The sequence below is a fragment of the Prunus avium genome, chromosome 1, assembly GCF_965620075.1.
Source record: "Prunus avium chromosome 1, drPruAviu1.hap1.1, whole genome shotgun sequence".
NCBI lineage: Eukaryota > Viridiplantae > Streptophyta > Magnoliopsida > Rosales > Rosaceae > Prunus > Prunus avium.
The window spans coordinates 48,570,532-48,592,608 of record NC_142284.1 but is presented as its reverse complement, the minus strand read 5'-3'; the positions used below and the strand labels follow the sequence as shown (position 1 = coordinate 48,592,608).

At 38.3% G+C, this 22,077-nt stretch overlaps 5 protein-coding genes across 9 annotated transcripts; 2 read left to right on the top strand and 3 right to left on the bottom strand.

The window, feature by feature from the left end:
• The first annotated feature begins 7 nt into the window (after positions 1-7).
• Positions 8-2,922, top strand: LOC110762658 (uncharacterized). Of its 2 annotated transcripts, none has more exons than XM_021965323.2 (8): positions 8-204; positions 355-567; positions 661-865; positions 1,015-1,216; positions 1,313-1,506; positions 1,662-1,815; positions 2,024-2,188; positions 2,285-2,922. In XM_021965323.2, the coding sequence occupies exons 2-8, from the start codon at positions 375-377 to the stop codon at positions 2,750-2,752; spliced, it is 1,581 nt and encodes a 526-aa protein (XP_021821015.2). In that variant the 5' UTR covers positions 8-204; positions 355-374; the 3' UTR covers positions 2,753-2,922. The 2 variants fall into 2 exon arrangements, with proteins under 2 accessions (XP_021821015.2, XP_021821014.2); XM_021965322.2 differs by having other exon boundaries at positions 323-567.
• A 621-nt stretch (positions 2,923-3,543) lies between these two features.
• Positions 3,544-7,168, top strand: LOC110762660 (ATP-dependent caseinolytic (Clp) protease/crotonase family protein). The gene is made up of 14 exons (XM_021965324.2): positions 3,544-3,733; positions 3,899-3,979; positions 4,065-4,133; positions 4,453-4,516; positions 4,659-4,738; positions 4,986-5,069; positions 5,542-5,626; positions 5,720-5,805; positions 5,899-6,020; positions 6,151-6,211; positions 6,297-6,395; positions 6,480-6,581; positions 6,694-6,735; positions 6,828-7,168. The coding sequence occupies exons 1-14, from the start codon at positions 3,608-3,610 to the stop codon at positions 6,948-6,950; spliced, it is 1,224 nt and encodes a 407-aa protein (XP_021821016.1). The 5' UTR covers positions 3,544-3,607; the 3' UTR covers positions 6,951-7,168.
• A 256-nt stretch (positions 7,169-7,424) lies between these two features.
• LOC110762657 (DNA-directed RNA polymerases IV and V subunit 2) lies at positions 7,425-14,743 on the bottom strand. The gene is made up of 8 exons (XM_021965320.2): positions 14,484-14,743; positions 12,977-13,499; positions 12,565-12,777; positions 11,454-12,349; positions 11,058-11,349; positions 9,433-10,374; positions 8,871-9,142; positions 7,425-8,094 (listed from the first exon to the last, which is right to left on the bottom strand). The coding sequence occupies exons 2-8, from the start codon at positions 13,460-13,462 to the stop codon at positions 7,593-7,595; spliced, it is 3,603 nt and encodes a 1,200-aa protein (XP_021821012.1). The 5' UTR covers positions 13,463-13,499; positions 14,484-14,743; the 3' UTR covers positions 7,425-7,592.
• Positions 14,744-15,485: 742 nt separating this feature from the next.
• CM2 (chorismate mutase 2) lies at positions 15,486-17,392 on the bottom strand. 2 transcript variants are annotated; one of them, XM_021965254.2, is made up of 5 exons: positions 16,966-17,389; positions 16,689-16,775; positions 16,455-16,598; positions 16,075-16,167; positions 15,486-15,860 (listed from the first exon to the last, which is right to left on the bottom strand). In XM_021965254.2, exons 1-5 carry the CDS (start codon positions 17,173-17,175, stop codon positions 15,633-15,635), a joined length of 762 nt encoding a protein of 253 aa, XP_021820946.1. In that variant the 5' UTR covers positions 17,176-17,389; the 3' UTR covers positions 15,486-15,632. The 2 variants fall into 2 exon arrangements, with proteins under 2 accessions (XP_021820946.1, XP_088111292.1); XM_088255166.1 differs by lacking the exon at positions 16,689-16,775 and having other exon boundaries at positions 16,966-17,392.
• A 225-nt stretch (positions 17,393-17,617) lies between these two features.
• On the bottom strand, positions 17,618-21,669 carry LOC110762604 (WRKY family transcription factor). Of its 3 annotated transcripts, XR_015836645.1 has the most exons (5): positions 20,947-21,669; positions 20,383-20,843; positions 19,964-20,283; positions 18,671-18,766; positions 17,619-18,533 (listed from the first exon to the last, which is right to left on the bottom strand). XR_015836645.1 is itself a non-coding variant. In XM_088255159.1 (4 exons), exons 1-4 carry the CDS (start codon positions 21,317-21,319, stop codon positions 18,763-18,765), a joined length of 1,158 nt encoding a protein of 385 aa, XP_088111285.1. In that variant the 5' UTR covers positions 21,320-21,669; the 3' UTR covers positions 17,618-18,762. The 3 variants fall into 3 exon arrangements, 2 of the variants coding, with proteins under 2 accessions (XP_088111285.1, XP_088111282.1); XM_088255159.1 differs by having other exon boundaries at positions 17,618-18,766; XM_088255156.1 differs by lacking the exons at positions 17,619-18,533; positions 18,671-18,766 and having other exon boundaries at positions 19,610-20,283; positions 20,947-21,668.
• Positions 21,670-22,077: the final 408 nt, after the last annotated feature.

Genomic DNA, 22,077 nt, shown 5'->3' with positions numbered 1-22,077 from the left:
ATATTTTTGGGTAAACTGGAGGTGATAAAGCCCGAACACAACAGCAACTAAAAGGAATCAGAACAAACTAATCTAGCTTTCGCTACACCAAGAATATCATAAAGGAGAAGAGAACCAATCCAAGCAGGAGCTTCATCAAAATAAAGGATAACCGTTAGCCACAATATTCTTGACTAGATGGACAACCACAGCAGCAAGCCTAAGGTAGGTTATACCCTGTAGATGAAATATTAATTTGAGATTAATTCGGAATAAATAAAGGATGAAATTGTAAATTCAAATTCATCAAATATAGAAACTAACGTTCGATTTCCTCTTGAAGTTCGAGTTTTTTGACTTTCTTCCCATATCCAGTCATTGATTGACCCAATCGTATGAGCAAGAGAAAAATGAAAGTCACTGGCAGTCACAGAAGCACCATCTTCATCGCGATTGCTCTCTCCCTGATAGTGAATCTGCTTCTGCTACCAGTCACTGAATCTTCAGCGCAATGCAAAGCATGGCTCGTCCAATCAATCCCCACCGACATGCCCGGTCTTCCTCGTGTCCCTGGCGTCCTCTCCACCGGTAACATAAATTTCATCGCTCAAAAATCATAACCCAATAAGCAAAATCTTCACTTGTTTTGATTATAATTCGTTGTGTTTGTAATTTGTGCAGGGGATGTGCTCAAATGGTTGGCGTCGAACTCAACAGACAGACTGGACGTAATTGCTCAGTACTGGCAGTTGATAGCGCACCCTGAAGATCCTCGCTCTGGGGATTTTGGGTACTCAAAAGAGGATTTGCAGAGATTTGGAGCTCAGGAAGGTGCTTCTGTTTATAGCGCCTTAGAAAATGCTGCTGATCGCAATGTTACTATCAGGTTACACCTTTGCACTTGCTTATTAAGCCATTGCTAAAGAACCCACATGCCATTTCTCAGAAAAGTTTTAAGATTATAGCTAATTTATGTGTTGATTAATTTAAAGTGATTATATTGTTTGTGTTATTGATAATGTCTTAGCCTTTTAGGCTACTTTCACACTCAGGTGTATATCCTGACTATACCACAGAACCAACCAACCTTGCTTCAGGAAGGCCTAATGTAAAGAATGTGACTTTACTGCTTAGTGATTGGTGGGGATCAGGCATAGTCCATACCAAAGTTTGGATATCGGATCGACGAGATGTCTATATTGGATCAGCAAACAATGACTGGAAATCTCTCACACAAGTATTTTGTGAAACTTTGCTACTTTTGCAAATTTATCCTGTTGCTTTGTATAGTTTACTTTTCCACTTATGATGTACTTTTATTAAATGCTTGCAGGTGAAGGAACTTGGAATTTACTTGGTTGATTGTCCAAAAATAGCCAGAAAGGTTGAGACCTACTTTGACAACCTATGGAAGCTTGCGTCTCTTAATTCTACAGCTCACACAACTACTATATCAGATCAACAGTGGCAGATCGATAGACAAGTTCCTTGCTGGTCACATTTTGTGGAGTATAAAGCGAGGTGTAGGTATGTTTTGAGGCTGGTAGTTGGAAACTGGTTCAATTCTAGTTTACAATGCTGGATATTCATATAAAGATATTTATATTAAGTGTCTGGATACTTTAGGTATTGTCTGTGTTTGGAATTCAAGTATGATGACTTGTATAGTTATGTCACTGCAGTTCACCTCTTCCTAGATCTGTGGAGACTCACCATGTAGCAGGATATCCTATACTGTCAGATCCGTATATGTTCAAATTGCCACTCCAGACTCCTGGATATAATGATTCAATTTTGCAACCCCAATCCAGCTATCTCTCTTTTGCTCCTCCTGAGGTAACTTGGAAATATCTAGCTATTTCTTTTCTTAAATGTAAGTTTTGATTCTCTTTATATAATTGTAAATGGAAAAGTCATTTGGTCATTTGTTTTCTTTATATTGTCTATCAGTAGTGTTAAGGTACACATTCTTCATCTTGTGTGTATTTGACTTGCGTCCCAAACTCTCTTCTTTATCCATTTTGACGGCATTTGGGGTCTGCAGCTATCATTTGGTAGGTATCAGGCTGATGAACAGGCATGGATAGAGACTATTAAATCTGTAGGAATTGGAGGGACTGTTAGGATTAGTACCATGGACTGGCTTGGTCAGTCCCAATATTTAAAGCAAACAGTTTATTGGGCATCCCTCTCCTCTGCAATATCAGAGGTAAACTCTTCCACTGTGACTGCTTCTCGTTTATTTTATTCATGCTTCTCCCACTAATTAAAAACTCACAAAACATATGAATTATATAATTGGCAGGTTGTCTTCTCGAAGAAGGCAACAGTGAAGATATTGGTAGCATACTGGGCACATTTTATCAAAAGCACAGATCCGTACCTGAAATCTCTCCTCTACTCTAATGTTCTCTGCTCTTCATCCAAGTATAACCATTGTGATGGGAAAGTTGAGATCAAGTACTATATAGTCCCAGGTTTCAACTTGACAGGACCTGCTGCCACTGCCAATGGTACCACTGATACTGGAAATATATACCCCGGCTATACCAGGGTCAATCACGGAAAGTATGCAGTAAGCGATGTTCGAGCTCACGTAGGGACAAGCAATCTTATTTGGGATTACTTTTATACAACGGCGGGTGTCAGCTTCGGAACATACAAGCCTGCCATTGTTTCTCAGCTTCAAGAAGTCTTTGATGCTGACTGGGATTCTCCATATGCTGTGCCAGTTGAAGAGTTGGGGGAAGGTGGTAGTGCTTGTTCAAGCTGATGAGCACTTGCTTGAATTTTTTGTGCTTGGAGAGTTGCAAATCAATGGAAAATGCCCTGAATATAGAATGTAAATGAAAGAGCTGGATGTATGTTGCTCCGGAATTAGGATAACATACAATTGGAAAATTTAACCTGAATAAAGACAGTCCTTTTTTTCTCTTTCTAAAATCTCTCACTGGTTGTTACCTGAACCTGACATGTATGTAGAGCTTTCTTTTTGTTGGAGAAGGTAAGATTATACCTAAACTTTTAACTGTGAAATGGATTTCCGTTCATCTCAAACAATTGCTCTATCTCATGCTAATTGAGTAAACTGAATTTTTTTTCCGGGAAAAATTTATGGGTATCCAAGCTATTTGTTCATCATAACCATAAATTTCAGAATAGCAATTTTCACCCTTTACTTTATGTTTTAAAAAAATATATTCAAACCTTAAAAAATTTCAGGCCTGCCTCCAAAGTTTTTTTTTAAAGTCCAAAAGATATATATTTTGAAAAATAAAAAAAATAAAAGGACTAAGGATGGGCTCGTGGACCTTTACTTATGGCCGTGTGGGGCCAAGTTCTCTGGGGGCCCTTAGTGACGCTGCCCGTTTCGGCCATACCCAAGCTAGAGAGGGACCCAAATCCAAATTGTGACCCAATCCAAGGCCCCGACCCACATTTTAGCCCGAGAAATAAGACGATCAGACTTTTATCTGCAGTCAGACAATCGAACGGTTGAGAGATTGTCTGATTGATGCAGCAACACTAGAAACGGTGCGCATAGTATCAGGGTTTTAGCTTAGCGAGCTGAGACTGAAAACCCAGAGTGATTGCGAGAGCGCTGAAAAAATAGCACAGACAGAGAGAGATGCAGAAAGCAAAAGCTTTTGAAGCTTTGAGGAGGTGTGTGAGCCAGAGAGGAAGCTCTCTCTCCCATCACAGAGCCTTTTCTGCTCAACCAAACTATGCCCAATATGATGATGTCGAAGACCTGGTTGGTCTCTTTCTCTCTCTCTCTCTCTCTCTCTCTCTCTCTCTCTCTCTCTCTCTGTAATGATTTCATTTCCGGACAAGCACCCATATTTTTTTTTTCCTTAATATATTCTACTTGGGTTTGGTTCCAATTCATTCTTTCATTTGTTTATGAATGTAAATTCAGGTTACGGTTGAGGGAAGAGCTAAATCAAGAGCAGCCATTCTCAATAGACCATCTGCACTGAATGCTCTCAATAACGCTATGGTTTGTGTCCTTGATGTTTCTTCAATTTTGTTGCTTTCTCTTTTCTGGGGTTCGATTTTGAGATTTTCTTTCTTGGCTTTTATAGGCAGCTCGCCTGAAGAGACTCTATGAATCATGGGAGGACAACCCAGATATTGGATTTGTTTTGATGAAGGTATGATGTTGTTCCATGCGAAAACAGTTTTTGGGTTTAAGGACATCATGTTTTTTTTCCTTCTTCCTTTTATCAGATTATTTAACTTCTTGCAATGTGCTGAGAATCACTGTATAACACACACTGTAGATTCATGGGGTAGGAGGGTCCTTGAACTCAACTCAAACTGTTAGCCCTATATTTAAGTTTTGAGAACATGTAGTTACCTCTAATTTTGAATAAAATGAAATATTATGATGAGTGCATCAGAAATATCTACTTTATTATCTCTTGAGAAAGACTTGCTCTGAGGTGCTACTTGATTTTTTGCGTTTTAAAGGGTAGTGGGAGGGCCTTCTGCTCTGGTGCAGATGCTGTTAGCCTTTATCAACTAGTGAATGAAGGTAACTCAGTCTTTTTTTTTTTGAGGTGGCAGTTTTATGCCGTGCACGCCTGTTTGCAGAGCATTTTCCTTTCTCTGGTCTTAAATATTAAATACTTACATGGCATTGTTTGCTTTCTTTCAAATGCTTTGATACTGTGCAGGGAATGTTGAGGAATGTAAAAACTTTTTCGAGACATTGTATAAGTTTGTATATATCCAAGGAACCTACCTGAAGCCACATGTGAGTATTTACCTTTTTTACCAGTGCGCTTTATACTAAATTAGCAGTACTAGTATAATTGTATGATAGTTTTTTAATCCAATATCACTACCTTTAATACATAATCTGAGTTGAAGGCTTGTAGCACACCCAGAGTTCTACATATGTTATAAATATAAAGAAGAACTTATGCAGAGGAATGTTTTTTTCAAGTTCCTATCGAAATTTAAATGTGGCTTTTGATGATCACTTGATCATATATGTGCAGATAGCGATATTGGATGGTATCACCATGGGAGCTGGGGCTGGCATTGCACTCCCAGGAATGTTCCGGGTGGTGACTGATAAAACTGTATGTGGCTGCTGCTTACTTTACGAATCAGTTTCACCAGATTTTTTTTTTTTTTTTTGAAGTGATTTCTTTCTTAAAACGAATAAAATGAACTATGTATTCCGAAAGACGACTCCTATTTTAAATTCTGAGTATATCATGTTACTGTTTTAAGCTTTCATTGAAATTAAAGCATTGAACCTTGATGAAGATATGAATATGGAGGAGAGGGAGATGGTTGATTGGTTTACATATAACGAGGACTGTTTTCTTGGAAAAGTCATGTCTTTTTGCCTCTGGAATGATTTTCGAATTTGGAGAAAAGTCTTATGTGCCAAAGACTCTCCTAGCTATGCTTCTTAACACCTTCAGTGAAGCATCTTCCTATCTTCTGAAAAAGAAAACAACTCTTCATTTTTCTTTTCTACCTGACATGTTTAAATGAAGTGTAGACTTTGTTTCAATTCTTTTCAACTGTGCTGCATTTCTGCAGGTATTTGTCAATCCAGAGACTCAGATGGGTTTCCATCCTGATGCAGGGGCTTCCTTTTATCTGTCTCGTCTACCTGGCTACCTAGGTAACATATACTTTGTAGATTTGAGATGTTCAGCATTTATCACAATCTAAAAAGGATTATATTTGCCTCATTTATGTGTTTCATTTTTTGCAGGAGAATACTTGGCTCTTACAGGAGACAAGCTTAATGGTGTAGAAATGATTGCATGTCGCCTTGCTACTCACTATACGCTAAACGCAGTTTGTTTGCACTGCACTTTATTCTTCTGTGTCCTTGTTTCAGTATTTCATTATTAATATGCATCTGATGATCATCAAAACTCTTCCTGCCAGAGACTTGCTATGGTTGAAGAACGCCTTGGTAAATTAGCTACAGATGAACCTTCTGTAATAGAAACATCTCTTGCACAATATGGTGACCTTGTTTATCTAAACAAGAGGAGTATACTTTCTAAGTAATTTTCTGTCACATATTCTTGGTACTGCAGCAATAACAATAAGATTTAACAGTTCAGAGAATTTATTTCTAGTGGCATTGATCTGTGCGTCTGACTTGCTCTATCTCCATTTTGTATGTCACCTCAGGCTTGAGGTTGTTGATAGATGTTTCAGCCATGACACGATTGAGGAAATTATTGATGCTTTGGTAAGCATGATATATTCTTCTTAACCAAAAGGAACTTGTACCACAATCTGTTGATCGATTACATAACCATGCCATTATTGCTCAGGAAAAGGAAGCTGCCGATTCTTATGATGAATGGTGCACAACAGCCCTCAAGAAACTAAAAGAAGCCTCCCCTTTGAGTTTGATAGTTTCTTTGCGATCTGTGAGTTACCACTCCCTAGCATGCTATAGAGTTATACCTGTATTGCTTTTATGCTATATGCCTGACTTTCACTTGTGCATTCAGATACGCGAGGGCAGATTTCAATCACTTGATCAGTGTCTGGTTCGTGAATATCGTATATCCCTTAATGCAATTTCCAGACGGGTCTCTAGTGACTTCTTTGAGGTATGGGATTTTCAAATTTTCATGTACTGAACATCTTTTAATCTGTTGGCAAAAATAAAAAAACCTCTTTTAATCTGCTTTTTACATTGCCCTTGTTTCTATCTTCCTATAGGGTGTTCGAGCAAGATTGGTGGACAAGGACTTTGCACCCAAGGTAGTCCACTTTTATTCCAAAGAAAGTAACAATTTTTTTAAAACTATTTTCAAGTAGTGATCATATGATTGATTTTCATCCCAATTCTGCAGTGGGATCCTCCTAGTTTAAAAGAAGTGTCCAAAGACATGGTTGATTGCTATTTCTCCCCACTTTCAGAATTTGAGCCTGAGCTAGAGCTGCCCACAGCGTCACGAGAGCCATTTATGCAATAGACGATTTCACATAAAAAATGACACTGAACTTATGCAACGCGTTGTTTGTTGCTAGTTAGAATTCGTCCTTTTTAACATGCCCCAGAGAAATTATTTCAACGCATTTCTTTGTAATAGCATTGTATCATCTGAAAGTACAAGCTTTTTAGTTGCTATTAGCTTCGGGAGGACTTGTTATTTTTTGTTGGTCATACAATGAATATAAAGGGTTGTCTTCACTTCTCAGACAATCATCAACTTATCTTAAGAATGGTTTGGATCACATCCAGATCCAGAGGAGTCATATATTTATCACATTCAATCCTACAATTTCATTAAGTAAAACATACAAAATTTTGTAATGAACAAGTACATGTCATGGGTCAAATTATGTAAAGATATAAGAGAAAACTAGGGCAGAAGCCAAAAGTAGACCACACCTACCTCTAAAAGAAAAGGTCGTTTCTGTTTTCCTTAGTGTTTAGAGGGGTCGCATTTCGAATACTGATTCTTTAAAGAGAGAATTGTTTTTGAAGAGATTCTTTAAATATACAACTTGGTGTCCTGATAACATCTGGAACCAAAATATACAAACACATCGTGTACTAGCTGAAATATTCATCAGTCTAAAAGCAGGTGTTCACTCCACAACTATTCATTCACTCAACAAAACCGGGTCTCGAACTTTAAGCTTATGCCCATGCTAAAAAGCTCCTGGCACAATAGCTTTGCTCCATATGGTACATTAACCCGAACAAGGTCATCAGCAGAGTCACAAATCCGGCAATGAGGACCCCTGATCTTACGGCCACCAGGGACTGTTCGTAGGATCACATAAGCCACATTTTTGCATTTCTGGCAAACATGCATTTGGGAGGAGTCACTGAGAGTGAAGAGGCGTTCATGTAAATTTGCTGAAGCTCCATGGGCTATAAGGCAGTCACGTTCCATCTCACCAAACTTGATCCCACCAAATCGCTTCCGATCTGCCACTGGCTGTCGGGTCAAAGGATGGACTGGCCCAGTGTTCCGAAACTTTACTTTATCTTCAGACATGTGAATCAAGCGCTGGTAAAATGTTGGGCCCATAAATATCAGGGAACGAACCATTGCACCAGTTGCACCATTGTATACTCTCTCATTTCCCCATCTTGAAAATCCAGCGCTGACATAGATATTAAAAATACATAAATAACGTTATTCCATTCAAGGGGGAAAATCAAAAACAAATTTTCTTAAACATGAGAACAATTCCGACATGTAAATTCTGCTTGAATTTTTTCATGCAATTTACCAACCAACTACATTTAACTTGAAAAGCAACCGATAACTGAAAATGGCCGGCCAACATTATTGTACTTAGCAACATAAAAGCAAATACACCACAATCAGTTGTAGGCAGTGAAGTTATGCAAGGTCTCATGGCATATACTCAAGACAACACAGTGGAGAAAACTTCTTTTGTATAGCAACAAACATACAATATAAAAATTCGGACAAACCATGCATGTAGACTCGGCACTATTTTCTATAGACACAACAAGCAAATGTCTAACCACAGAACCGGGTATGCAACTCAACTCAACTCAACTCAACAAAATTTAACTCCAAGTAACTTACTCGCCTTTAATGCACCTCAGGAGCATTACAGTCACATAGTCAGAATTTTCATATGGTTGTTAATTTTACAATAACACTTTTCATCATTAAAATTGAGGAAAGCCACATATTAACCCATTGCATGTCCATAGAGAGACATTTCAAAAGAAACAGCCATGGCTGAGAGTCTGAGAAGTAAAAGGATGTCAGGGTGAAGTTGGACGAATGTCAGTGTTCAACAATAGTTCAGGCCCCCATAAAAGTGTGAAATGTGAAATTAAAGTGGACTATTTTAAGGTGCAGTTGAAGTATACAAGTCATGAATTAGAATGACAGAGTTACCTATGCAGTTGGTCTGTGATGTCATCAACAGAGAGAGTAGAGAAAGGCGTTGCATATCTCTTTGAACCACCACAGGCAATTCCCTTCCCCAAAGCAGCCTCTAGGAGTTGACCAGGAGTTTGTCGTGAAGGAAATGCATGTGGATTAATTACAATATCTGGAACCACCCCCTGTATTGTGAAAGGGAAGTTCTCTTGGGACTCCAGAAACCCCAGGACACCTTTTTGTCCATGCATGCTTGAGAACTTGTCTCCAAGGCATGGAGAACGAACCTATTCAATTAATTACACAGGGAATTAGTGAATGGAATTTAGTTTTTTTTAAGTGAACTTAGTAAAAGCAATAGGCAGGCCCTTAGAACTATTATTTCAATGGCAGATTTACTTGCAGCAGATTACAGGCACATGCTGCCATCTTCCATTGTATACAGATCCTACATATTCTCGCAAACCATCTTAGTGTGAACCAAAGTATGTAGTTGGACATGCATCTACATTTGTGCATGTGCAAGCATCCAAATAGATGTCTGTGCTTTCATTAAATTAAGTTCTGACATACATACCTGTCTTAGAGATACAACAGCAAAATTCTTTCCATCATCATTAGAAGAAAGTAGAACTTTCTGAACCATTCCCCTTTCAGTGTGCTTCAGTTTGATGCTATGATCAGCTCCTGATTCACTGCACCTCCCAATTATAATATCACCACTCTGCAAATTTGCACCAACATATGGAAAACCATCATCATCAAGGCTGTCAACACGTCCAAATTTACTTTGCATCTTTCCAAAATTGACACAATCATCAGGCTTCCGCCTTTTGTCCAGAGACTCCTTGTTGTCAACCTCAGCCTTGTAACTTCTTATGTGTTCAGATCGGAACATACCACGTTCCAATGATGCCCGGTTCATTACTATGCTATCCTCTTGGTTAAATCCTAAGTGGACATTGACTGCCACGATAGCATTCTGGCCATTATAGTATTCAGGCTTTGGAACAATTCTGTTATGGAGTCCTGGTTTCCCAAGACAATCAGATGTCATTGTCTGGAAGAGTGGCCTCTGGGGGTAGTGCAGTTGGTGAGACAGAGTATCCACTCTGAGGTTAGGATTGGTGGTAGAAAAACCAATTGCTTGTTGAGAGTGCTTCTGGGCTTGGTATAGGACCCTCCGTGCGTGGTCGTGATTTGCATATGGGATAATGCCACAGCTTAAACCTAATAAAAATGACATGTCAAGTTCACAGTGTGTGAACTTCGCGGCTGATTTTCCCTTGTCTTCCATAAAAAGATACTTAATACCCCACGCAGTAGAGCAATCTTCTTCTTCTTCCGCTCCAATGAGCTCGATTATTCCATTGTCAAGAAAATATTGGAAGGAACTTTTCCCCCCCTTGGATGGTTTAACCTTATTCAAATTCTCAACTACCAAGAGAGGGCGTAGGATCCTTCCAGCATCAGAAAATATGCGTACTTCTCCTTGGTGTACATCTCTCTTGATTTCCACCTGAGACAAAATTGTTACCAGTATTAGATACTCTATTCTAATAACTGAGGTATCTATCATAAATGCATGCTAATTGCTTATTCAAAAAGAAAATCATTGTATAAATAGCAGATGAACTAAATTGGTCATAATAACTGAATTATCCATCATATATACATGCTACTTGCTTACTAGTAAAGAAAAATCACTGTATGAATTGCAGGTGAATAAATTTACTCTAAAAACTGAGATATCCATCATAAATAAACGCTACCTGCTAACTACTAAAGATAAATCATGGTATAAATGGCAGGTAAATAAATTTACTCTAACTACTGATAAGTGAATAAACAGCAAATTTATAATCCCTAGTTAAAAGACGGAAGTTTCTTTTAACAGGAATTATAATTCACGATGCATCCAGCACTGGCTAGCTTCTTGGGAATCAAATCATATAATTCATGATGTATACCCTAGTAATTGAAGAGATGAAGTAACAGAAATAGGTTATACTAAAATACGAAATAGTTTCATAAACAATGCTCCTAATGCTGTGGTATAAGACTATCCACGGAAAGTCATCTTTATACATCGTAATTCAATTTGCCTGCCTAAACTGAAGCACAAAGAACTTATGGGCATTATAGCAAAACCAAAGCAATTTGAAATTTGAAACTTATCAATGGGATTGAACAAGAGAAAACCTGATGTGGCAACTTTTTCCTGCGACGCATCCTCCTTAGTTCCAAAACAAATGAGAGGGAATCTTCACAAACTCCAACCCAGTCCCCGTTCAGAAAAACTTTATCCTTCCCACGCAGTGATGTAAAAGTATCATCCACCAATTTCTCCATGCCACATGTTAATAATTGGGGTATCAGAGATTCCAGTACATTTGTACTAACTAGTCCAGTGGTAGCCAAATTTTTTACAAGTCCACAATTCTCACCATCCGGGGTTGAGAGAAAGCAAACCTTACCCCAGTGAGAAGGATGCCTGCATCCACAAGGTTCTATTAGCCACAATTACAATTTTCCAAAATATCTCCAGAACAAAAACAAAATAGTAAAACCAGTTGAAATAAGTTGAAAGTTACTCACGGGTATCTGGCATCTCCAACCTTCCCTGTATATTGAACCTGCTGCCTTGTCTTCCTCATATCCACCATTGTCTGCAGTGGATTTGCTCGCCCAACTGTTGCAACTACACCAGACATCCTCTCCATCCTCTTGAAGGGATGACACCACGCTCCGGTTGAGAATGCTCTGGAAATACCATTAGTCACTATAGAAGCATCTAGATAGTGCTCAATCGGCCGCACAGCACGATCACCATAAAGGTCTCTCTGCAAGGCCTTTGCCATGCGCCTCCGTGCATGTCCAATATGTGCCTTGAGTTCTCGCTCTAGAAGCTCACCAGCCAAGTCCAACCTCTTGTTCCTAAAGTCATCCCTATTGTCACATTTCCTGCGGCCAGCATAGGCCTGTAATAGAGACTTTACCATATACCCAAGAAAGCGAGCCTTTTGCTTTAGGCCTTTCAGATTGGGGAACAGATACAGGCTAATGCATTCTTCCATACTTTCCCCAGGAGGAAATGCGGTTTTCCTTATCACCTCATCCACATATTTGATGGCATTCTTCCCCCTACGGAACCCCCCATCTCCTTTATCATTTAATTTATCCGCATCGCGAATAGAGGCAAAGAGTATGTTCGAGATGCTGGCATCTTCACTATCATAATCAATCAGATTCATCACCTCTCTGTCTGATGAAACACCAAGGGCAAAAAACCATATCCACACAGGGATTTCCGTCGACATGAAATAAACAGTAAGGACTTTCTCTACTCCTTCAATGTTTTCTAATTTGGAAATCCCGACTAGCCTAATTATTAGCCTATGCCTCTTAACCTCTGACCTGTATGCTACTGTCAATCCCTGATTATTTGTGATAAGAAGTCTCTTCAGACAGCTCTGTTCTTGTGCAATAAATGTCTGCATTATACATCGCACAGATGTCACTATAACTGTGTTTAACTAGATATAATACATTGCATAGCAGAGTCCACTTGAACAGTTTAAAGGCACCAAATAACAAAGAACAAACAGAAAACTAGAAAAGTAATAAACTGACATTTTAAACAAATCATCTGAAACTTACATTTCCCATCATAAATAATGAATTATCTTAAAGTAAGTTTTGGGCTCACCTTCTCCGCACCCTTGATTATGAAATAGCCTCCATGGTCAAAATCACAGTCTCCTTTCTCGAAGTCCTTCATCCAACACAAGTCAGACTTCACCATCACAGGGACACTACCAATTATAATGTCTCTGGTGTCTGTACTCAGAATTTGCTTATCAAGATACTGTGCTTTTCCAGTCTTAAACTTATCACTACTCACAAGCTTTTGAGTATATACCTGGCAGATTACAAATAACCATACATTAGTAGATGTTATGAAGTTGGGAAATAAAAAGAAATATTTTCAGATCATTATTTCAAACTTGGCTGTCAACATAGAAACTGCACTAATTTAACACTAACAACCTAACCAGATTCCAGATAAGGTCAAGTAAAATTTCATGCATTTTACTGAAAAAGTTATCAAATTCATTTACCTCAACAGTAATGTTCACTTTCATCTTGGATGCATATGACATGTTTTGAAGCCGAGCATGCCTAGGTAACATTTTATACTCCTTTTCATCATCTGAACCACCCCAAAAGCTTGGCATACCAAGGGTAACCTTGCCAAACTTCACAGAAGCATATCGCCACTCACTCTCTCCCTTCTTTGATGGATCATACCCAGGCTCAACTATAATCTCACCAAAAGAATCAAAGACCCTTTGTATACCATTATTGATGAAGTCATTGTATGAGTTGATTTGATGACTAATGAGGCCATATTCGTTGAAGAAAGCTATTGCAGCTTCCTTACAAAAATTCTTCAGAAACCCTTGCCCTAGGTCATGTATGCTAATCGAATAATCGTAATCATCATCATATCCATTATCATCAATATCCATGTCAGCTATATCTGAAAAGCTTTCTCCCTTGCTGCTCATACCAATATCTCCCTTGGCATCCGATGACGCCCCCATTGGATTCAAGACTTTTAGGAGAGTGAAGGAAAAGAAGCTGAACAACATATATAATATCAAATTAGCAATCCAGTTATGAAACCAATTGGAAAAGAAAATAAGAATGAAGTTCAAATCTCTTGAACCCAAACAACAATAGCACTTATTTCAATAAGAATACAGCAAAAACAACATAGAAAAGGAAGGAAAAGCAACTTTTTGAAGACCGCATACAAAACCTAACTTCTAAAACTCAAAATGTGAACCTTAACACATACATGTTAGATATGAGCTATCTTCTTCTACTATCCAATTTCGTTGTTCAAAAACATTGAATAGTATATTCCAGTTCTGCATATATTAATTATGTACTTACCGGTTACCAAATTTATTTCCAAAAAAAAGAAAAAGAAATATGTATAACAGTGCATCTTATACATGTCGTACTTTCCATACGAGTCATTATGTTACTTAGTGGCATTTCCCACTTGAAGTTGGAAAAACACCACCAACAATGTTAAACGTGCATATTCATTTACACCTTATTTAAGTGCTTCAGTATTCAAACTCAACTCTCATTCATTCTGGAATATTACATATTCCCATAAAACCCATAAACCCATCTGCGGCAACTTATCCATGCAAAGCAAATGACGGCCTCCTCCTATCTTATAAAATTTGTTTATGTTAAACAAAGTACATTATGAAGAAAAACAAGAACATTATTAGGGATTTTCGGTTTGCTTTGCACTACTCTTTCCCTTTTCCACGACACTGGTGAAGGGAAAGTAATACTTTGTTTAACAACTTTACCAAGCACCTATTTCAGAGACAAGTCAGAAATTTTTTAAAAAAAATCTCATCCATGCTAAAACCCCAAGCTAAACAAACAAACACATTAAGAAAGAGAATACCTCCAGAATTTTATTTTATTTTAAAATTAAAAAGGAAAGATCAAAATTTATCATTAAGAAACTTTATTCTTAACAGAAACACATGGAGAGAAGAAAATGCATAAATAGAGAGATAGATAAGTACATACAGTGAGCTTGATCAGAGTGTGTTTAGAACCCTAAACCCCTGACTGTAAAAATGTTGGCGATGAACTCTCCGATTATTAGGGTTTACAAACAATGCAAGTGAGATTCTCGGATTTTCTTCGCTCTCTCACTCACTCTCACTGCGTTGAGCAAGAAAATGGGTCTCCGCTCTCTCTCTCTCTCCCTCTGTTGTGTTGTCCTTTGTATGAGAAGTAGAAGACCTCTTCTTGGATTGTAACGTTTCTCGGATGTGAGCAATTAAGGAACCAACTTCATCCCTATTTTGGGCTTATAAAAACAGCCCATACAAAATGAGCCACCTTGACCCGACCCAATTGTTGGGTCGTTGACCATGGTCTGATAGATAGGCTATAGCTGACCTCATAAATAATTTTCGTATTAAGAAAATACTTATATTAAAACGGTTCGGTTCAGGGAGTCCCTTTGGACAGATTTAGAATGAACCTTTTCCCTTTTTTGTGTTTGGAAAATTAAGTGATGGGAATGTATGGGGATTAGGTGTATGTAAAAGGGTTAGCACTTGTCTAACAGAAAAAAAATAAAAAATAAAAAATTGGGTTTAGCACTTAAACTATACATTAAGGTTTGAAAATTACTAGTTGTAGTAAAGAAGAAAAAGTCATCACAACAATAATCTCTCCTTGTTTATAAAAGAAAGTGGCTTCATCACTAATCCTAGTAGCATCATGTACCTCTGGTTGCGTACCCTAGTGAATGCCTAGACAAACCCATATTTATTTGAAGAGCAATGCTAACATCAGTCCCTACCCTACACACGTGTGGGTGATTGTGAATCGTTGATACGTACTCAGTCATCACGTGTATGTAGGCCACTCCACTTATTCTAGCATAACTCAGTCCTAATTTTGTGTAGGCATGAATTGTCATAGTCTTTTTTTATTAATTGATGTGATATTGTTATCTGCAGGTCGATTGAGATTCCCACTGGAATTCAGTAAGTTGTAAATAGGTCTCTCCAAACATACAAGAACATCAAGAACTTGGTATTATTATCTGGTCATGCCATCAAGAACAAGGCTGAATGATCTTCTAAATAATAGACAGTTCAAATCTGAACCTTCAAATCATCACATGAATTGGGAATACAAAAAATTTAGGAAGACTTGAATCTAGTCTAGGCGGCGAAGTAGGTACTCCACTTGAACAAGCTTGGTGAGGGGCATTATCCATTCTCCATAGAGCCGAGAAACCACAGACGGATCAACCTTGCATTTCCCATTTCCATTATCAACCAGGCACACGTCCTGTCCGAAAACCGCTGCCTTCTTCTCAACTCTCTTCTTCACCATCTCTTCTACAGCCTCAAAAGTCAACAATTTCATAAGACCCTCTCTGTCCTGAAAAGATCAACAACCCAGTACAGTACTGCTGCATCAGCCTAATTACATTTAACTTTCTGTTCAAACAAACTCCATTCTAATGGAATTACAAACTTTGGGAAAATGATATTGTATAAAAAGATGATCAATACCCTACTTGTTAAATTATAATCAACAAACCAACTAACCCCTTTTGCTATAAGGTTTAATAATTACTCTATGATGCAAGTACCTGAGCGCGAATCGCAGGCTCGTAGTCTTGAGGGGCATCCTTGAATTTAACCTCAGCTACATAGTATCCATAATGAATCCTTCTAGAGATGGCCTGCAGGTGGAAGACAATCAGTGTACAGACAAGTATGATTATTATTAGTTTAGGCCATTGTTCATGGCATCACTTGATCTTTATCTGAATTGAAAATTTGAAACACTTATTGTTACTTCCACCTGGTCTCCTAGATGCATTCCTAAACAAACCTTAATAGAATTAAAATATATGATTAACATATGAACATCACTTTACAAATTAAATATTAATAGCATAAACTCTCTACCTACTACCCCACTAACATTATAGTCTTACACAAAAAAATGATTAAGGTTAACCTTTACCTGTAAACAGTCAAGATCACTAGAGGCAGTTGATGCATAGTTTCCATCATCACCAGGGACAGCAAAAAGTGGAAGCAATTGGTTGAAATAAAAATCCCATATCTTCTCGTTTATGTTAATGGAAGCTGCAGCAGGATGCAATACCTATAAGGAAAAAAAATTAAAGTTTCAATTTTCCAGTAAAATATCTAAAAGGAAAAACTTAAACTTTTGTGGGTATATAGAATTAATTACTGGTGGATTGGCCTGAGGCGGCACCAATGAAGGTGGTAAGTTTTCTGGGAAAAAGGGTTGTTCTTCAGGGTTTTCATACCTACCAACCTGCAAGTGCAACATATAAAACAGGTCGATTAAGAGACATTGTTAATCACAAAGACAATCAATCCCATCTTGGATTTTTCCAAATGACAAAACAGGAAACAGACAAACATTCCAGATGAAAATGAAGAAACCGAGGGAGAGAGGAGAGAGAGATGATTGATTGTCCATTTGTAATGAAACAGTAATTTACCTTGGATTGAAGGGCTTCTGTTTCCTTAACCACGAATTGGAGCAGAGAACCAGAAAAAGATGCAAACTTTTCATCGTAGGTGGGAGAATTGACGGGGAAGTTGGCTCTCTGTATCAGCCTGAAAACAATGGTGTCTTCTTGTCTGATCAATGCCTCTCTCACTTTGTCAAGCGTCAAATTATCACTGTTGGAGTTTGCTTCAGCTGCCATTTTAATGAATTGAAAGAATTGTCCAGTAAAAGCAAAGCAACTTGGGATTGGGATTGGGATTGGGATGTGATGTATAAAGTTGTACCCTTTTGTATTTTCTCAGGGATTTTCTCGTCAACCAAACTGAAAGTGAGAAATACCAGAAAGAAAGCGAAAAAAATGAACCTTTCAGAAATTGGAAACTTTGCTTATTGCTTGATTGGTGAAAGGGAGCTGATTGTGGTGGGCTTTTTAACGGCCAGAAAAACAGAAAAAAACGAGGGAGGGTGGGCCCGCTCGGTGCTCACACGGTAACGCGGGTCTACTGCTTCCTTCTGTAAGCTCAGCGTGCGAATCTAGTATAACGTGTCGTGATGTGATTGTATGGCGGCCTTTCGCAGCAGACGGTAAACGGGACCCACCCTCAGATCACGCGGTTCACCTAATTTTAACCGCCGGAAATGTGATAGACCGTTAGACATGGGCCATGTGCTTGAATGACTAATGAGGAATTCGTAGCAAAAGTAGTGTCAACGAAAAGTCTTGAGTAAAAAATGAAGAGGAGAACCTTCTAGAGGAAAATCCTCCGTTACTGTTCCTCCATAAATAAACAAAATATTACAGAGACCCAAAGAAAAATCTCATTTTTATTTTATTCTGGTGGAGCAAAATCTCAAGCATTTTTAAATATCAAATAGTACAGAAGGGGTGTAATAAACACGTTTGTTTGTTTATGCTAAGTCTCATTTTATATCCATTTACTTCCAGCACCTAAGATTCTGCAATGTGAAACTAAGATCTGAGATGTGAAACAAAGAACATTTCACTTTGTATAAGGCATCAATTACAATTGGTGTATAACGTTTGGTGTCTCTACCCATTTTGAGGGTGTGCCTAAAAATGAAAACCACGAAGAAATGGGAGAAACCTTTCATACTCCCACCTAATTCTGTATCTCTTCTCATGTCACTTATCAAAAGAGGAGAAAGAAAGAATGGAGTAATATAACGGAAAAGTATTTTAGCTCGCCTCTCAATACAAAATTAGGATGCATGACCACCAAGTCCCAGATTCCCACCGCCCCTATCATCAACCCCAAAACCCAAAACAAAACAAAATAATAAATCAATTAGTTATAAATAAACAAACACAACATTAGACGTACTCTAATTGTGTCAAAAGCCCAACATCATGATGTCCTCGACTTCCAATTACATGACCTGCAGGCTGCAGCTACTGCTAAAATGGAGGGCAGATGTTACTAATGTAGAGCAAGTAGAGAAGAGGCATGAAACCGAAACTTAATTATTCGGGCCAATGTCCTTGAGAGCACAAATCTGTTCTTCTCCCGTGGATGCCGTAACTGTCACAACGAGGTCCTTGAGATGCATGACAAAAACAATTCCAATAACTGATCAAAATTTTACTGACATTATATACAGATAATAAGGTAAAAAAAAATTAATATGGGAACAGAGTAAAATTGGTTTATCCGGTGTCCCGGGTTATCGTTCACCTCAAGTTTCTTGGAAATGAAGATATCAATGCCCACAAAGTGACACTTGGCAGCATGTCCATGCTTACCGGTTTTGGAAGTTGAAACCTCAACTACCTGTTTCAACAAAACAATTAGAAGCAGATGGCAGGAAATCACAGACAGTACCCAATTCCACCATTCAACAAAGCTTCAAGCTTCAGGGGTTAAAGAAGACAAAAATTTATAGAACCCAGGAGATATATATTTAAAATAACAATAAATCAAATTCATATCAATAGAGATATCTAGATCATGGTTATTTTACTAAACAACAATTAAAGAAAATATAGTTAAATAGAAGGAATCACCCCTCGGATTGCTGATGTTCGACATCATATCCACTTTTAACGGTCCTGATATCCTTACACCTCGTGGCTGCTGTTTGTTTTTTTTTTTTTGTTGAAAACCAAGGTATCCCCGCGCAATTGCGGGGACTAACCCTCGAGGTACTGTCGAGCGCAAAGCGGGGACCTCTCCCAACAAAGTCTGCTCTATTCGCAAGGAATGGATTAACCGGTATGCTTTCTTTTGCAACCCAACTTTGCATAAACGTAAGTTACATTTATGAAGCCCAACTCCAGTTAGGCCCATCAGTCCCTTCTTATTATCACAATTTCATGCCGCGCAGTTACCCAAAGTTGGGCTTTGTGCAACTGATCAAATCTAAGCCCTTAATTAGTCTTCTAATTAGAGGATTTGGATGGCTGAAGAGAACAATCACACCGGTTTCTAAAAAAAATTTAATTTATAATGACAGAATTATCATAATGCATTCTGAATCTGAATCAAAACAGAAAAGTTCAATCATAAAAAAAAAAAAGTACAAAAAGATTAGGAATCATACACTTAAAAAAATTGAAAGACTAGGATAGTTACAACTCTCAAAAGGGAACAAGAAAGCAAGGTTGCTTTCGGCGGTCCAAATCAAACCCATAATCATATGCTTGCTTTAATCCAACAATATTTTTTATCTACACAACCTGCAAATCATCCATACTTAAAAAAAAAGTTCTCTGACTAAACAGTTCAACAATGTCAATCTCCCAAAACAATGTGACCCATTATACAATTTTCCAAATCAAATAGTTGAGAATAAAGATGCACACAACATGTAAAAGTAAAACCAACCTATATAACACTTCACAATAAAAGAAAATCTGAACCCAGTTGGTAGTTTTGTATAGCCTATAATACAAGCATGCATATTGAGTGGTAACTTGGAGAAATCATCACTCTCAAAACTCAAAAGCCACTGTACAGTTTGGTGCTCACCTAAACGAGTGAAAAGTACTTTCGGGATCGTGCTGGGAAGCGATCGACGCTGAAGGATCTGGAACATGGTGTGATACACGTGCTGCAGTTGCAGTTTCTTTCCACCATGAAACCTCTATTTCTTTCTCGTGAAGCTTGCGCTTCGCGTACTCTAAAGCAACTTCAAGTTCTTTTATCCGTTCTTCCTGTCTCGCTTCCAACACTTGATGCAACCTCCTCTCAAGTTCAAGTGCAGGTACTCCATAGTCACAGGGCATTTCAGCATAATATGGCGGTTCTGCTTCATCACAGTCAATTACAATAGCACAGTCTCTAGAAGCCTGCCATTTATAACATTCAAACATTAATTTCAGAAGATTAATTAATCAAAACCATTAGTATAATTGAACTAAATCAGTCTGAAAACTAAAAGTGTTTACCTTTAGCCTCTGCTGAGGGTATTCAGAATTGGATGAATCATTTTCCAAATCCAATTGGAGCTGCAACCGTTCCAACTCGGCTTCAAGCTCCGCCTCAAGTTGATCCATTCCTGCCACGCATTCATCTCTCTCTCCTTCTCCTTCTTCATTTCTAATATATTCCGAGCACACGTCACGGACAACACCAGATTGAAGCGAAAACTGGCTATCGGAGCTCGAGCTCGAAGCTTGATGGAAATCAGTGGTGGAAGAAGCAATATTCATCTCATTCAACTCCAACGGTTTGGCGTCAAAAGGCGCGTTCTTGCTTTGCAATCCCTCTTTTGCGTTTTGAAGAAGCAGCTCCATTTGTGTCCGCAGCTCCACCATCTTTGTAAGCTCATTTTTACTGGTGACAATCAGATATATCAAACCGCACGCAACGCCCAAATTGAATGAGCCGTTATCTTCTACAAACTGTCCTGGATTCATCAGAAGGAGAGGATCAACTTTGTAATTAATATAAACCAAAACGTAAAAATAAATTAATAACAATAATTTAGAGAATTTCAATTTTGTTTTAACCTGACTGCTTCAATCCATGCGTCGAACAGGTGGCGTGCGTTGACTCGTCACCGGTTTCCCTTCTCGCGACCTCTTTGAATATCTTCTGGCTCCGTACGACGTCGCTTCGCCTTCTCTTGGATCGTCTCAGAGACGACAGCCATCGGGAAATGATACGGCGCGGGGTGGAGCACTGTAGAGCCATCAATCTGTCGTCCTTCGGGAGGTCTCCGATGCCATCCATATTGAAGTCTCCGACGCAATCGTAGCCGTCGGTTTCGGATCCCTCTTCTTCATCAACGAGAATATCGGCGATGCGGATGTGGCGGGTCTTGGTGTAACGGAAAGGGGAGAGAATGAGGGTTTTAAAGAAGCGATCGTCTTTCTTCTCCATCAGAGCTTCATAGGAATTAAATGCGATGAGCCAGTGACAGAGTATAAAGAGAGGGAAAGACTCAGATTTAAATTGTGGATAGAAATGGAGGGAAGATCATCAATGGCGCCTGGTGGGTGGCGGCAGGAGGAGGCTGCACGTATCCCTAGGGTTTATGAAATTTCAATCTCGCTCCTTGACACTTGTTGGTTCCAAAATTTTGTAATTTCCCACACACATTTCATAAGATGAAAGATGAATTTTCTCTTTTTACAAAAAAACAAATTTTGAATTTTGAAATGGGTTTTAGGTTTTGGGTTTCTTTTTTAAAATCTTACTTGTAATGCTAAGCCAACTACGGACAAAATTAATTTGGAATTATCGACATTAATTATCAACCCTACAACGGAAAAAATAAAATTAGAGGAAACTTATGAAATGATTCTTCCTTTATTTGACAACAATTCCAAAAGTACAAAATTCACGTCATGGAATATGAAACTTTGCTGGATATGCCAATCCACAGTTACGCTACGTCAACTAAATTCTAAATCAATAAAATAAAACTTCTTATAGAATATACATAGAAAAAGTTATTGCTTCAACTTGAAAATAGAATATGCAAGAGATTTATAACTCGAGTGATTAAGAATATTTATCTTTACATATGAAGTATCGTGCTTCTATATTTTTATTAAAAAATTGGAATAATGTGAAAATCTATAACATTAGAACACCATGTTGAACGCACAAATGAAAAGCTTTTATCGAAAGAAAAA

What these genes read in the sequence shown, in the direction of transcription:
- LOC110762657 (XM_021965320.2), bottom strand. Translation starts at nt 13,462, where the DNA reads ATGGGGGCGTCATCGGATGCCAAGGGAGATATTGGTATGAGCAGCAAG. An exon ending in GTTGGAGATGCCAGATACCC is followed by an intron (nt 11,350 to 11,453) that starts GTGAGTAACTTT and finishes TTGTGGATGCAG; the next exon opens with GCATCCTTCTCACTGGGGTA. An exon ending in GGAAAAAGTTGCCACATCAG is followed by an intron (nt 10,375 to 11,057) that starts GTTTTCTCTTGT and finishes ATTTTGTCTCAG; the next exon opens with GTGGAAATCAAGAGAGATGT.
- CM2 (XM_021965254.2), bottom strand. Translation starts at nt 17,175, where the DNA reads ATGGCAGCTGAAGCAAACTCCAACAGTGATAATTTGACGCTTGACAAA. An exon ending in CAGAAGCCCTTCAATCCAAG is followed by an intron (nt 16,776 to 16,965) that starts GTAAATTACTGT and finishes TTGCACTTGCAG; the next exon opens with GTTGGTAGGTATGAAAACCC. An exon ending in GTGATCTTGACTGTTTACAG is followed by an intron (nt 16,168 to 16,454) that starts GTAAAGGTTAAC and finishes TTCCACCTGCAG; the next exon opens with GCCATCTCTAGAAGGATTCA.
- LOC110762658 (XM_021965323.2), top strand. Translation starts at nt 375, where the DNA reads ATGAGCAAGAGAAAAATGAAAGTCACTGGCAGTCACAGAAGCACCATC. An exon ending in GATCGCAATGTTACTATCAG is followed by an intron (nt 866 to 1,014) that starts GTTACACCTTTG and finishes TTAGCCTTTTAG; the next exon opens with GCTACTTTCACACTCAGGTG. An exon ending in TCTCCTCTGCAATATCAGAG is followed by an intron (nt 2,189 to 2,284) that starts GTAAACTCTTCC and finishes TATAATTGGCAG; the next exon opens with GTTGTCTTCTCGAAGAAGGC.
- LOC110762604 (XM_088255159.1), bottom strand. Translation starts at nt 21,319, where the DNA reads ATGGAGAAGAAAGACGATCGCTTCTTTAAAACCCTCATTCTCTCCCCT. An exon ending in GCATGGATTGAAGCAGTCAG is followed by an intron (nt 20,844 to 20,946) that starts GTTAAAACAAAA and finishes TGATGAATCCAG; the next exon opens with GACAGTTTGTAGAAGATAAC. An exon ending in ACCCTCAGCAGAGGCTAAAG is followed by an intron (nt 20,284 to 20,382) that starts GTAAACACTTTT and finishes TATAAATGGCAG; the next exon opens with GCTTCTAGAGACTGTGCTAT.
- LOC110762660 (XM_021965324.2), top strand. Translation starts at nt 3,608, where the DNA reads ATGCAGAAAGCAAAAGCTTTTGAAGCTTTGAGGAGGTGTGTGAGCCAG. An exon ending in TTATCAACTAGTGAATGAAG is followed by an intron (nt 4,517 to 4,658) that starts GTAACTCAGTCT and finishes GATACTGTGCAG; the next exon opens with GGAATGTTGAGGAATGTAAA. An exon ending in TCTCTAGTGACTTCTTTGAG is followed by an intron (nt 6,582 to 6,693) that starts GTATGGGATTTT and finishes ATCTTCCTATAG; the next exon opens with GGTGTTCGAGCAAGATTGGT.